The sequence below is a fragment of the Rhinoraja longicauda genome, chromosome 24, assembly GCF_053455715.1.
Source record: "Rhinoraja longicauda isolate Sanriku21f chromosome 24, sRhiLon1.1, whole genome shotgun sequence".
Classification (NCBI taxonomy): Eukaryota; Metazoa; Chordata; class Chondrichthyes; order Rajiformes; family Arhynchobatidae; genus Rhinoraja; species Rhinoraja longicauda.
Genome location: NC_135976.1, coordinates 17,502,978 through 17,517,036, shown reverse-complemented (window position 1 = coordinate 17,517,036; position 14,059 = coordinate 17,502,978). Strand labels below are relative to the sequence as shown.

General features: G+C 43.9%; 1 protein-coding gene and 1 long non-coding RNA gene across 4 annotated transcripts in view; one reads left to right on the top strand and one right to left on the bottom strand.

Moving 5' to 3' along the window:
- Positions 1 to 3,395, bottom strand: part of LOC144605452 (uncharacterized) — a 200,876-nt gene extending 197,481 nt beyond the window's left edge. Inside the window, exon 1 of the long non-coding RNA XR_013548848.1 lies at positions 3,012 to 3,395. This is a non-coding gene — a long non-coding RNA (uncharacterized LOC144605452). The remainder of the gene's footprint in view (positions 1 to 3,011) is intronic.
- The window catches only part of LOC144605450 (TBC1 domain family member 22B-like), a 187,687-nt gene continuing 176,859 nt past the window's right edge, over positions 3,232 to 14,059 (top strand). For all 3 annotated transcript variants that reach the window (XM_078420722.1, XM_078420721.1, XM_078420720.1), the window contains exon 1: positions 3,232 to 3,489. In XM_078420722.1, the coding sequence (XP_078276848.1) occupies positions 3,434 to 3,489 (56 nt within the window). In that variant the 5' untranslated portion in view covers positions 3,232 to 3,433. The remainder of the gene's footprint in view (positions 3,490 to 14,059) is intronic.

The window sequence follows — 14,059 nt, the reverse complement described above, 5'->3', positions numbered from 1 at the left end:
AGACTCTCCCACTAGTGGAAACATCCTCACCACATCAACTCTATCCAGGCCTTTCATTATTCGGTAAGTTTCAATGAGATTCTCCCTCATCCTTCTACACTCCAGTGAGTACAGGCCCAGTGCTGTCAAACGCTCATCATATGTCAACCTAATCATTCCAGCACATCCTTCCTCAGTTATGGGGCCCAAATGCGGTCAGACCAATGCCTTATAAACCCTCAGCATTACATCAATGTTTTTATAACCTAGTCCTCTCGAAATAAATGCTAGCATTGCATTTGCCTTATTAACTACTGATTTAACTTGTAAAATGTCAGTACTAATTGAGAATTATGCCATAAAAATATCATCCCAACAGTTAGAGTCATAAAGTCACACAGCAGGAAAACAGACCCTTTGGCCCAACTCATCCAGGCTGAACAAGATGCCCATTCATGCTAGTCCTATTCACTCATGTTTGACCCATATCCATCCAAACCCTTCCAATCTATAATTCTATAATGCACTCTCACTCTATTATGCGTTCCAGTTTAAGACTCTTCAGCAATTGGAAATAGTTTCTCTCTATCTATTCTATCAGTTCCTTGTAACATCTTTTGATAACGGAATTCCTTCTGCCTTTGTCATGATTTTCTACATTTATCCATGAGATTTTAAAAGCAACCATCAGAGAAGATGTATGTGTCCTTGGACCTGTAGCTTTTATGCATTGTGAATTTGAATACATTAAGTGAAAAAAAGCATAGTAAAATAAGGGGAACATCTAGGCCTTAGTTCCCAAAATTATAAATTTGGTTTAGGATAATAATGGTTATTGTATAAGGTATTTCAAGACCAGAGCATATGGGTTAAATGAATAGACAGTCAATTAAAAGACAGGAAATATAGCATAGAATTAAAAGATAGCAAAATTATACTCTAAACATTGATAGGTGGGATCTGAATAACATCAATATTTTCTCACAATTGATATGAATTATTTAGATTTTCAAGTCAAAAAAGCAATTCTTAATTTGCAGCAGTAGATTTAAATTAAGATTCCACATTGAGAACGATTGCAAAACATTACAAGACATGAATAGACATGTTAAATTTATGAATAATGGGCAAAATAATTTGAACATAAGTATACAAATTATTATAAGGATGCAAAAGGTTTTGCGGGATATGGGCCAAACAAGGGCAGGGGGGCTAGTGTAGCTGGTGTACCTTGGGGGCATGGGAAAGTTGGGCCAAAGGGCCGTTTCCATGCTGTGTAACTCCATGGCTCTAATGCAGTAAGTCACATCAAAAGCTAACTAAACACGAGCATTAACTTCCAGAAGCAGATAACTGAAATGTGGAAGAATTATGTGAAATGTTACATCTCCTAAGCTGGACTACGCAAGGAATATTTTGTATAGTGCTGAATGCTGTTTCAATAAAATAATGTCTACTTTTCACCATTGACTTCATCTACACCATGCTGCCTCGGAAAAGCAGCCAACATAATCAAAGACCTTTCCCACCCCAGTCATTCCTTCTTCTCCCCGGTCCTATCTGGCAGTCCGACTGAGATAGAGAAGCTTGAACATGCACACCACCAGACAGGAACAGCTTCTTCCCCTCTTTTATCAGTCATCTCAACAGCCCTTTCATAAGCTAAGGTACTGTTTAATTCACTCTAACCAATTGTGGACGTTGAACTTTGTCTGTGAAATTGATGCGCTGCAATGCTGAGAACTATATTCTGTACTCTATCTTCCCCTTTGCTTTACCTATTATACTTGAATTTGATTTGATTGCATTTATAAATAGTATCTCTGATCTATTTGGACAGCATGCAAAACAAAGCTGTTCACTGCAGCTCAGTATGTGTGACAATAATTAACCTAAACCTAATGCGAGAACTCCAGCATTTGCAGATTTTCGCTTTTGAACTATACGGTTATTGTTGCAGCTGAGGAAAAGAAAGAATAAAAAAGACACAAAGTGCTTCAGCGGGTTAGGCAGCATCTTTGGAGAACATGGATGGGTGACATTCTGGGTTTCCAATTGTATGTAAATAACTCAATCCACCCCCCCCCCCCTGTGCCCCACCTGGACTCACACCCATTTCTCCCCTTCCCCTGTACCTTTCTACCTATATTCCTTCCTCTGGCTTCACAATTCACATTTCTTTCAATAGGATTTTAATAGGATTTAATAGAAATCTGAGGGACAACTTTTTCACATAGAAGGTGGTGAGTATACGGTACGATCTGCCAGAGGAGGTATTTGAGGCAAGTACCATAACAACATTTAAAAAACATTTGGACAGATACATGGATAAGAAAGGTTTAGGGGGATATGGGCAAAGATGGGCAGGTGCGACTAGTGTAGATGGGACATCTTGTTCGGCATGGGCAAGTGGAGCCGATGGGGCTGTTTCCATGTTGTACGTCTCTATGGGTCTGTGTGGACAGGTGGGGATTGTGTAGATGGGGCATCTTGGTCAGCATGGGCAAGTTGGGCCAAAGGGCCTGTCTCCATGCTGTATAGTTATAAAAGTCATTTGGACAGGTACATGGATTGGAGAGGTTTAGAGGGATATGGGCCAAATATGGGCAGGTGGAATTAGTGTAGATGGGGAATTTTTGTCTGCATGGATGTTGGGCTGAAACACTTGTTTCCAGATGGATCCTTAAATTCTGGTGAAGTCTTCAAGGATTGTAAAACAACCTTTTGTAATGTACAGGAAGGAACTGCAGATGCTGGTTTATGGCGAAGATACACAAAATGCTGGAAATAGACACTCAGCGGGTCAGGCAACATCTCTGGAGAAAAGGGATAGGTGACTTTTCGGGTCGGAAGCCTTCTTCAGCTGGAAGATGGAAAAGTCCCATGTGTAATGCCCCTATTCAAGTGAGGAGAGAGAGAAAACGTGTTATATGACTCGAATGCCAGAACTCCAGCAGCTGAGGCTTTTTGCTTTTGAACCACCCAGTCACAGTTGCAGCTGAGGAAAAGAAAACGGTAAATAAAGCAACGACCTGGACGAGTGTGGTGTTGGAAGTAATCTAATCGCTGCATCAGGCGTGTAAACATCATTGAGGGCTGTTGTGAGCTGACAGCTTGGGTTCAATGTCCCCGGGGTCCACTCGGCCTGTTCGAGCCGCCTGCCAATCCGACCCATGCCATCGCCTAGGAGACCGGCACCGGTCAACAACGCGCGCTGCCATTGGCCGGCGGGCGCAGGCTGGCTGGTCCGGCCAATCGGGAGGCAGCTCAGGCCCCGTCCGCCAACATGGCTGCCCGCTGCACGGTTGGCGCGGGGCGCTGGCGGCCGCTGACCTTCCTCTAATCCCCGGCGTTGGATCGCGCCGCCACTGCCGCCGCCGGGGGTTGCCGCGCTCGCTCGCACGCCCGCCCACCGAGGGGAGGGATCGTTGGAGGCCGGCGAGCGTGAAGGGGGATGGCGAGTGAGAACAGGCGGCAGTTCTGGAAGCGGAACAGCAAGGTTCCCGGAAGGTTGGTGTTGTCGCTAGCCGACTCCTGTCATCAGTACTGTTACTCCAGTCGTTCCCCCACTCCCCCCATCCTCAGCTATCTCAGTCACTCCCCATCCCCTGCTACCCTGCTCTCTCCATCCCCTGTTACCCCACTCCCTCCATCCCCATCACTTACAACCCCACTTCCCCATCCCCTGATACCCCACTCCCCCAATCCCCATCCCCTGTTACAGTTGCTCCATCCCCAACTACCCCACTCCCTCCCCATCCCCCTCTCCCTCCCCATCTTCTGCTACCCCGCTCCCCCATCCCCTGCTACCCCAGTCGCTCCCCATCCCCTGCTACCCTGCCCCTTCCATCCACTACTACCCCACTCCCCCATCCACTACTACCCCACTCCCCCATCCCCTGCTACCCTATCCCCTGCTACCCCACTCCCCCATCACCCCCCCACTTTCCCACCCCCCCACATCCCCATCCCCCAATCGCCCCATCCCCTGATCCCCCCCATCCCCTGCTTCCCCATTCCCGCTCCCCGCTCCCCGAACCCCTGTTACCCCACTCCCTCCCCATCCCCTACTACCCCACTCCCCATCCCCTGTTACCCCATTTCCCCATCCCCATCACCTGTTTTCCCACTTCCCCATTGCCATCCTCATCCCCTGCTACCCCACTCCCCCATCCCCTGCTACCCCACTCCCCCAACCCCACTCCCCCCAATCCCCACTCCCCCCCCAAATCCCCATCCCCTGTTACTCCAGTCGCTCCATCCCCTGCTATCCCGCTCTCCCCATCCCCTGCTACCCCAGTTGCTCACCCATCTCCTGCTCCCTCCATCCCCAACTTCCCCTTCCCCTGCTACCCTGCTTCCCCCCCCATCCCCGCTACTCCATCCCCCACTACCTGACTCCCCATCCTCTGCTCCCTCCCTATCCCCGCTACCCCATCCCCGCCATCCCGCTTCTCCTATCCCCGTTACCCCAGTTGCTCCCATTCTTGCTCCCCCCTCCCCCCCAACCACATCTGTCCCAACCTCCTCCCCGTGCCCTGGTTTCCTTCCCCTGCACCAACACACTCCCCTCCCCCTGAGACCTGTCCCTCTCCCCCTTTGAACCCTGTCCCTCCTCTCCAACACCCCCTCTTCTTTTCCCCGGACAACCTGTTTCCCCTTCCCGCACCCTGTTTCCTTCCCTAACCCCCCCCCCCCCCCCCCCGCATCCTCCAAAGGGGGAGAATTGTTTGCCTGGTCCATGTACATTGCGTAGTTCTTTTGAGTTCTTTTTATTGTCCTGATACATTTTTAATAGCATGCAAAGTAATTTCTATACAGGATTGAGGCTGACGGAAATCTTACTTTTATTTTGTGCTTCGTTGCACGCTTTACCTCCTGCTTTTGAGATTACACCCATGTCAGTTCCCTTTTAAAACAAAATGTTGTCATCCAATAATAGAGAAATGTCTGTAAGCCCCCCTACGTCGTCCCTGTGTAGTTCGTCTCAATTAATTAATGCATTTTTAATGTCATTCAAAGTAATATCTGCATGGGGTAGAGGCTGTTGGAAATCTTATTTTCTGTGGCACTACATCTACTTTCCCCTTGTTCCAGTTACTTTTATATCTGCTGTTGAGGTTGAACACATGTCAGCTCCCTTTTAAATAAAAGTTTCCATGAAATAAAACAGAGGAGGAATTGTTTGCAAGATCCCTGTGCATAGTGTAGTTCTTTTCGTTATGCTAATACATTTTTTAATGGGATTCAAATTAATCTCCAAGTAGGGTGAAATACAAAGTGATGGAATAACTCAACAGGTCAGGGAGTATTTGTGGAGGAAATTGCTAACATTCATTGTAGTTGTGTTTTCATTCTTGATGTAAATCTTAGCACAGGCAGTGTGGGCTGAAAACGTTGTCTATTGTGTTTTGTGTTTCATTGTACAAACTTTCCCTTCCTCCTGTTGCATTTAAATCTGCTTTTCAGATTGACCACTTGTCGATTCCCTTTCAAAAAAATTGTTGCCATCCATTAAAAAAGGGAGAAATGTTTGTCAGTTCCCCTGTGCACGTGTAGTTCTTTTCATTATACTAATGGATTTTTAATGACATTTAAAATGACCTCTGTACAGGTGGACGTTGATGAAAATCATAGCACAAGCAAATTTAAACTTTAGAGATACAGCACAGAAACAGGTCCTTCGGCCCACTGAGTCTATGTGGACCAGCGATTACCCCATACACTAGCACTATCCTACACAATTTACAATTTTACCCAAGCCAATTAACCTACAAACCTGTGCATCGTTGGAATGTGGTGGAAACCGGAGGACCCAGAGAAAACCCATGTGATCACAGGGAAAATGTACAAACTTCGTACAGACAGCATCCGTAGTCAGGATTGAATCCGGGTCTCCGGCGCTGAGGCAGCAACTCTGGCACTGAGGCAGCAACTCTACTGCTGCGCAACTGTGCCGCCCAGAGTGTCGTTTTAGCTTGTATTTTGTCTTTCATTGAAACGTACATCTGTTTACAATGATGTCTGACTTTTATGTGGCTAGTTCAACATTAGGCAATTGCTTTTGAGATTACGCACTTGTCAGTTCCCTGAGTAGTTCTTTTCATTATAGATTTTTTTAATGTCATGCAAAGTAACTTCTATGCAGGGTGAAGGCTGATCTTAACACAGGCAGTCGGGACAGAAAGCATTGTGTTTGTATTTTGTTTCATTGCACCCCCCCCCCCCCATTCTTTTTTTGCATTAACATTTGCTTTTGAGATCGCAGACATACAGTTCCTTTTTTACATTAAAAACACAGGCAGCATCTATGGAGGGAGTGGATAATTGATGTTTTGGATCGGGACCCCTTCTTCGGATGATGATAGTTGGGGGAGAGAGCTCGAAAAGACATGTAGGTGTTGGGACAAAACCTGGCAAGCAATAGGTGGACACAGGTAAAAGGGGGTGATTGGCAGATAGCTGGACAAAGGCAAGAGGTAAAAAGAATGCAAGGGTTTCAAATAACGAGAGAAGAGGAATGAAATGTAAAGTCTGAGGGAGGGATATAGGTGGAAGAGAACTGTGGGTATAGAGGAAGAAATGTTTGTTAGGTCCCTGTGCATCATTCTTTTTACGATACTAATGCATTTTTAATACCTTTCAAAGTAACTTCACTGCCATTTGAAATGCAAAGTACTGGAGTAATTCAGTGGGTCAGGCAGCCTTTGTGGAGGGAATTCCCCGTATCTGTACAGAATGGAAGCTGATGGAATTCTTAGCACAGGCAGTGTGGACAGAAAGCTTCACGTTAAATTGTGTTTTGCCTTTGATTGAGACCTGTGTGTGTTTACAGTACATGTGACTTTAGATGTGGCTAGGTCAAGAATGATACAAACTAATTTCTGTATTGAGATCTGTTGCCTGAGAACAAATAAAGGAGAAAGAAAGAGCACTGCCAACTAGACATGTATCCAAACACTATTATTCAAATTTCTCTCTGTTATCCACTTTAACAGTTTCTATAGATTCTGCATCAGAATGGTACGACAGACAAAAAAAATCATGTCCTAATCATTCTCTGATGATCATTTCAACATTTCATTATAATACTCATTTTTAAATGTGTTCTTTTACTAGTTACCAGAAAGCTAATTTTGTTGATCATAAGGATATTCTTCTTTTTGTTAATGCACATAGTTTTACTAAGCACGATGCCCATTTAAACTAGAATGTGTGACATAATGTAGAAACAAGGATCTGCAGATGTTTGTTTACACATGAGGAGAAAAGTGAGGGAGTAATTTAGCAGATTGGGCAGTATCTCTGGAGAGCATGGATAGCTGGTTGGGTTTCGGCTTGGGACTCTTCTTCAGACTGACCCGCTGAGTTACTCCAGCACTGTCCTTATATGTAACATCATGCTGTCTTAATCTTGTACCATTGGTATTGGTCTGTTCAGTCTCCATTACATTAGTCCACATTGGACGACTATATTACATTCAACATTTCCTTTCACATCTTGCTTTCATTCTAATTTTTCCCATTGATTCAAGTTCTTGCTAAGCCTCCGTAAAGCAAAATGTATTGGTCTTGCTGACTTAAAAATATACATTTGTTGTGAGGGGGCATTGCTGCAAAACTGCCATTTATTGACCACTCCTAAATATTCCCAAGAAGTTTGAGCAAATCATTTTCTTGAAGTGCTGTAGTCCTTCTGATCCAGATTACTCCCACAATGTAGTGTTTAGTGGATAAGTTGTTAGTGGATTGGAGCCTCCAGGTGGAGATGTTCCCATATACAGGTCTACCACTGATTTTCCAGCACCCTTGGTTCTAGAGCCTTTCTGGATTATCTGTTTTGCCGGACCAACAGAGGTTACGGCCTCCGGGAGGAGTCCAAAGGTACCAGAGTGGTCCGCCGAGGGGGGCCGAGATACTGCATAGTCGACCTCGGATGTCGTCTATGGGAATGGATCTGCCAGCTCTGACTGGGCCAGAGCTCCAAGCCGCAGCCGCAGGTGTAAAATTCGACCCACCGATCGGCCACGGAAGTTCTGATGAGATTGAGAACGGTCGCCTCACCCGGCCAAGGCACCACATTTTTGGGGCACTTTTGGGGGGATTTCAAGTGCACTCTTATAATTTTATCTGAATTAAAGGAGGCACTGGACCGCCAGTTACTGGAAAATCTGTGGTAGATCTGTATCTCAACTTTTAGGCTTTGCCGCCAACTTCCTAGAATAAATGCACAGATAAATGAAACAAAATTAGTTTTCTTAACAGAAAAGTAGTATTTCCACTCTGCTCACTTTTGCTATTTTACTTCTCTAAATGTGAAACTGTAAATGTCCTGCAAGATATATGTCTGTCCGTTGTAGGGTTTTAGCTACATGTCCTAGATTATACGATTTAAGTATGATGGCTGGTATAAAGACAAACACACCAACTCTCTCCAACATCTTTGAAGTTCCATCTGCAAATGGATAATATTACTAAAGGATTTTGCAGATCTGGAAATGAGCAGTGTTACTGTTTGCTTGCATGCACAGGGATCTGATCAAGGCTGTTAATTATTAAATTTCACATTTATGAAACACTTCCACAATCTTTAGGCAATCATCCAGTTGGTTCATTTTTCCACACTTGTATTTGGCATTGTTTTGAAGAATTTCATTCCATTTCATTCCCATGAGATGTCAGAGTTGAGATGCTAATAATACAGTTCAGGTGAAATTATTATAAATACATTTTTTAATTTGTAGTCGCTTTTATTATCAAGGCAACCTACTTTTTCTGTAAGGCATAAAAATCAATTGTGTTAGCAGGCATGGTGGATTTCAAAATATTTAAGAAATAAATTGGCTTTGTGGTTTTGTGACATCTGCATGCTTCATAATTAACACAAGATGAGACAATTTCCTCTATAAAGTAATTCCTTTTTCAGCTGTTCAGACTATCTAGTATAAACAAAACCAGCACAAGTTTGTCCCATCTGGCACAGCAATGTTCAGTTTAGTTTAGAGATACAGTGCTGGAACAGGCCCTTTGGCCCACCGTCCATGTTGACCATTGGTCACCAATACCCTAGTTCCATGTTATCCAACATTTGCATCCTACACACTCGGGGCAATTTACACAAGCCAATTAACCTACAAATCCACGTGTCATTGGGTTGTAGGAGGAAACCGGATCACCTAGAGAGAACCCAAGCGGTCAATAGACAATAGACAATAGGTGCAGGAGTAGGCCATTCAGCCCTTCGAGCCAGCACCGCCATTCAATGCGATCATGGCTGATCACTCTCAATCAGTACCCCGTTCCTGCCTTCTCCCCATACCCCCTCAATCCGCTATCCTTAAGAGCTCTATCCAGCTCTCTCTTGAAAGCATCCAACGAACTGGCCTCCACTGCCTTCTGAGGCAGAGAATTCCACACCTTCACCACTCTCTGACTGAAAAAGTTCTTCCTCATCTCCGTTCTAAATGGCCTACCCCTTATTCTTAAACTGTGGCCCCTTGTTCTGGACTCCCCCAACATTGGGAACATGTTTCCTGCCTCTAATGTGTCCAATCCCCTAATTATCATATGTTTCAATAAGATCCCCCCTCATCCTTCTAAATTCCAGTGTATACAAGCCCAATCGCTCCAGCCTTTCAACATAAGACAGTCCCGCCATTCCGGGAATTAACCTAGTGAACCTACGCTGCACGCCCTCCATAGCAAGAATATCCTTCCTCAAATTTGGAGACCAAAACTGCACACAGTACTCCAGGTGCGGTCTCACCAGGGCCCGGTACAACTGTAGAAGGACCTCTTTGCTCCTATACTCAACTCCTCTTGTTACGAAGGCCAACATTCCATTGGCTTTCTTCACTGCCTGCTGTACCTGCATGCTTCCTTTCAGTGACTGATGCACTAGGACACCCAGATCTCGTTGAACATTCCCTCTTCCTAACTTGACACCATTCAGATAGTAATCTGCCTTTCTATTCTTACTTCCAAAGTGAATAACCTCACACTTATCTACATTAAACTGCATCTGCCATGTATCCGCCCACTCACACAACCTGTCCAAGTCACCCTGCAGCCTTATTGCATCTTCCTCACAATTCACACTACCCCCCAGCTTAGTATCATCTGCAAATTTGCTAATGGTACTTTTAATCCCTTCGTCTAAGTCCATAATGTATATCGTAAATAGCTGGGGTCCCAGCACCGAACCTTGAGGTACCCCACTGGTCACAAGGAGATGGTGCAAACTCCACACAGACAGCACTCGTAGTCAGGCTCGAACCCAGGTCTCTGGAGTTGAGGCAGCAGCTCTACCGTTGCACCACTACCGTTGCACCACTGTGATAATTATGTTTTGATTGGGGAATTTGTTGCTAATATGACATAAGTATATGAAATAGTAAAGGGCATGTGGCACAGCAATTCTGTGAGTGAATTTACACATTCCTGAAGATAGACACAAAAATCTGGAGTAACAGCGGGACAGGCGGCATCTCTGGAGAGAAGGAATGAGTGATGTTTCGGGTCGAGACCGTTCTTCGGGGTCTCCTGAAGCAGTACAATGGGTGTAGACTTGCCGCTTGCCTTTGGTTGTTCAATTATGCTTCTTAGCTCTGAGTGTACTGGTTCAGTACTGCAGCTGACAAGTACCTTATTTAATCAGATTTATGTTTTCTGCTTTCAAAGACCCTGATAGAGTTGCATCTTGATTTTTGACATTTCTCTGTTTCCTCTATAAATTATAATGTTGATATCAACTTTATAATTTTTTTCTTCGGATTTACTCTAAAGTTAGATTTAGTAACATTCACATTTTTGTTGTTGTTAGTAGCTGGTTGGACAGAACACGCATGCGGTTACCTGAAATTATTAAACTCATTATTAACTCCGAGGACTGCAGCATGTCCAGACTCAACATCTCATGCACTTCTATATTTTCTGCAGTTTTATTTATCTTTTCTTATCCCACCCAGAACCACAAGAACATTCCCCTTCCCTTTCCCCAGACCTTCCTCCTCACCAGCGCCAACATTCAGTTGAGCATCTTCCATAATTTCCGGCAACATCAATGAAAATTCTTCACCAGTATATCTTTCCCCGCTATCTCATTTAGTATTCTGGGATCCGCTCCCTCCCTTTGTTATTCATATCCATCGGCCACTCCTCTTCATATGCCACTTTCCCATGCAATGGCTGAAGGGGCAACGCTTGCCCTTTTACCTCTTCTTTTCCTGCCAGCCTGAGATCCAAACAATGCATTCACAGTGATGCAGCTATTCACTTGCAATTCTTTCAGTTTAGTGTGTTATATTGGGTGATAATGATGTGGTCTCCTACATGGAGAAATCAAATATAGTTTTGGTGATTACTTTCAAAACACCCCTAAATCCAAGAAGGCAACCCTGAGCTTCCAGTATCTAGTCATTTTCATTCTCCATCACAATCTCACTCTCACCTCTTTGTTTGGCCTCCTACATTGCTCAAACAATGTATCATTTAAACTCAAGGAATGATATACAGTCCTCTGAGTAATTATAGCTCTTGAGATTTGATATTGAATTTAACGTGTTGAGATTCAAGAAATGAATGTTTTTTAGCATTCTGTTTCAATATTCTTCTCTACCTTGTAATTGCAGATTTTAAAACAAAGCTTTGAGAACTTTGGTTTGCCCTCAATCACAGACATTGCCTTTGTTCCCTGCACTCTGACCTTTCTCTGAAACTTAGAACAGGCTTTTATTTTCACTTTTCCAGAAATCTTAAAGTCCTTGACCTGAAACATTGACTCTATTTCTCTTCCTATCGACGTTGCTTGACCTGCTTAGTTTTTGCAAAGTTTCCAGTTTATGCTTGCAGTTCCCTTTGGCTGCACTTTACATAATCATCGTGATTCCCAACATGTGCTGAGTATTTTCTTCAATATAAATTGCGTTGGAATGTAGGCAGTATGAAGTCACATGATTTTGGATAAAATTTAAGGATTGGACATTCTCTTGATTATGTCTTTACATGGATAACTAGAAGCCATGTACTTGATCATCACCTGTAATTATCAGCAACTCCTGACTAGTTGCATCATGGCCTGGTATGACTATTCCAATGCACAGATATATGCAGAGACTGCTGGACTCAGTCCACCACGGACACCACAGACACAGTCTTTCCCACCTTTAAAAGCATCTACATGAGACAATGCTTTGGGAAGGCAGCATCTATCATCGAGGATTGCCATCATCTGAGTCATGGGGTTTTGCTCCAACTGCTCCAGTTTCCTCCGAAATCCTAAATTATGCAGATTAGTTGTCCCTTGCGAATGGTCGGAAACGGGTGGGTGGAAAGAGTTGCTGAAAATGTAGGGAGGGTTAAATAATTGCTTAATGGACAAGGTGGGTCGAGGAGTCTGTTTCTATGCTGTCCTACTTTGCCTCAATAATGATGGACTTCAATGCAACTAATATGCAATCAACATGCGGCCACATTTGGAGTATTGTGTTCAGTTTCGGTCGCCCTGCAAAAGGAAGGATGTCATTAAGCTGGAAAGAGTGCAGGGAAGATTTACGAGGTTATTGCCAGGACTTGAGGGCCTGAACTATAGGGAGAGGTTGGGCAGGCTAGGACTTTATTCCTTGGAGCACAGGATGCTGAGGGTGATCTTATAGAGGTATATAAGATCATCAGGGGGATACATAGTGTGAATGCACAGTTTTTTTACCCAGAGAAGGGGAATCAAGAAGCAGAGGATATAGGGTAAGGTGAGAGATGAAAGATTTAATAGGAACCTGAGAGGTAACTTTTTCACACACATGGTGGATGTATGGAATGAGCTGTCAGAGCATGAAGTTGAAGCAGGTATTACAACAACATTTAAAAGGAACATGGATAGGAAAACATAGAAACATAGAAAATAGGTGCAGGAGTAGGCCATTCGGCCTTTTGAGCCAGCACCGCCATTCAATATGATCATGGCTATCATCCTAAAGTAGTACCCCGTCCCTGCTTTCTCCCCATATCCCTTGATTCTGTTTGCCCTAAGAGCTATATCTAACTCTCTTGAAAATATCCAGTGGATTGACCTCCACTGCCTTCGGTGGCAGAGAATTCCACAGATTCACAACTGGGTGAAAAAGTTTTTCTCATCTTAGTCCTAAATGGCCTACTCCTTATTCTTAAACTGTGACCCCTGGTTTTGGACTGTCCCAACATTGGGAACATTTTTCCTGTATCTCGCATGTCCAATCCCTTAAGGTTTAAAGAGGTTCACATTTGGACAAGTATGTGGATAGGACAGGTTTAGAGGGATATAGGCTAAACATGGGGAAGTGAAACAAGTGTAGAAGGGGCACCTTGGTCGGCATGGGCTAGATGGGTTGAAGGGCCTGTTTCCGACTGCATGACTCCATGCAACAATATATGTGAGTAAATTGTTGCTTTTATATATTTTTAATCCATTAATTTGGCTGAGAAGAATAATCCTTTAGTAGTTACTAAAATACTGAGGAATTCTGTACTTTAATTACTGTATGTTATTTTATGTTTTATTAGATTATACTTTTTCTAAGCAGGAGTTTGACAAACTAGGGCCATCAAGAGCTGTCACATCACACTAAGGATGTAACATTGACTCAAAGAAAATAGATGCAAAATGGAATTACTCTGTAATAAGGTCTGGGATCTAGCTTATCTTTCTCGATGGTCTCTGCTTGTATTCTACATTAGTGGAATTATATCATTGCTTAGTATTGTTCTACAGATTTCATAAATGTACAGTCTATGTCAAGATCGAAGGCAGCATCTTTGATAAAAAAGAATGGATGACGTTTTGAGTTGGAACCCTTCTTCGGACTGAAAGTAGAGGGGAGGGAACTGAAGGTAGTAAAAGGCCAGAACAAATGATCAAGGAAGGGTGGAGCCCATAATGGGCTATTGGCTGGGTGACGTTTTGGGTCTAGACCCTTCTTCAGATTCTGAGGAAGGGTCTCGACCCAAAATGTCACCCATTCCTTCTCTCCAGAGATGCTGCCTGTCCCGCTGAGTTACTCCAGCATTTTGTGTCTACCGATTTAAACCAGCATCTGCAGTTCTTTCC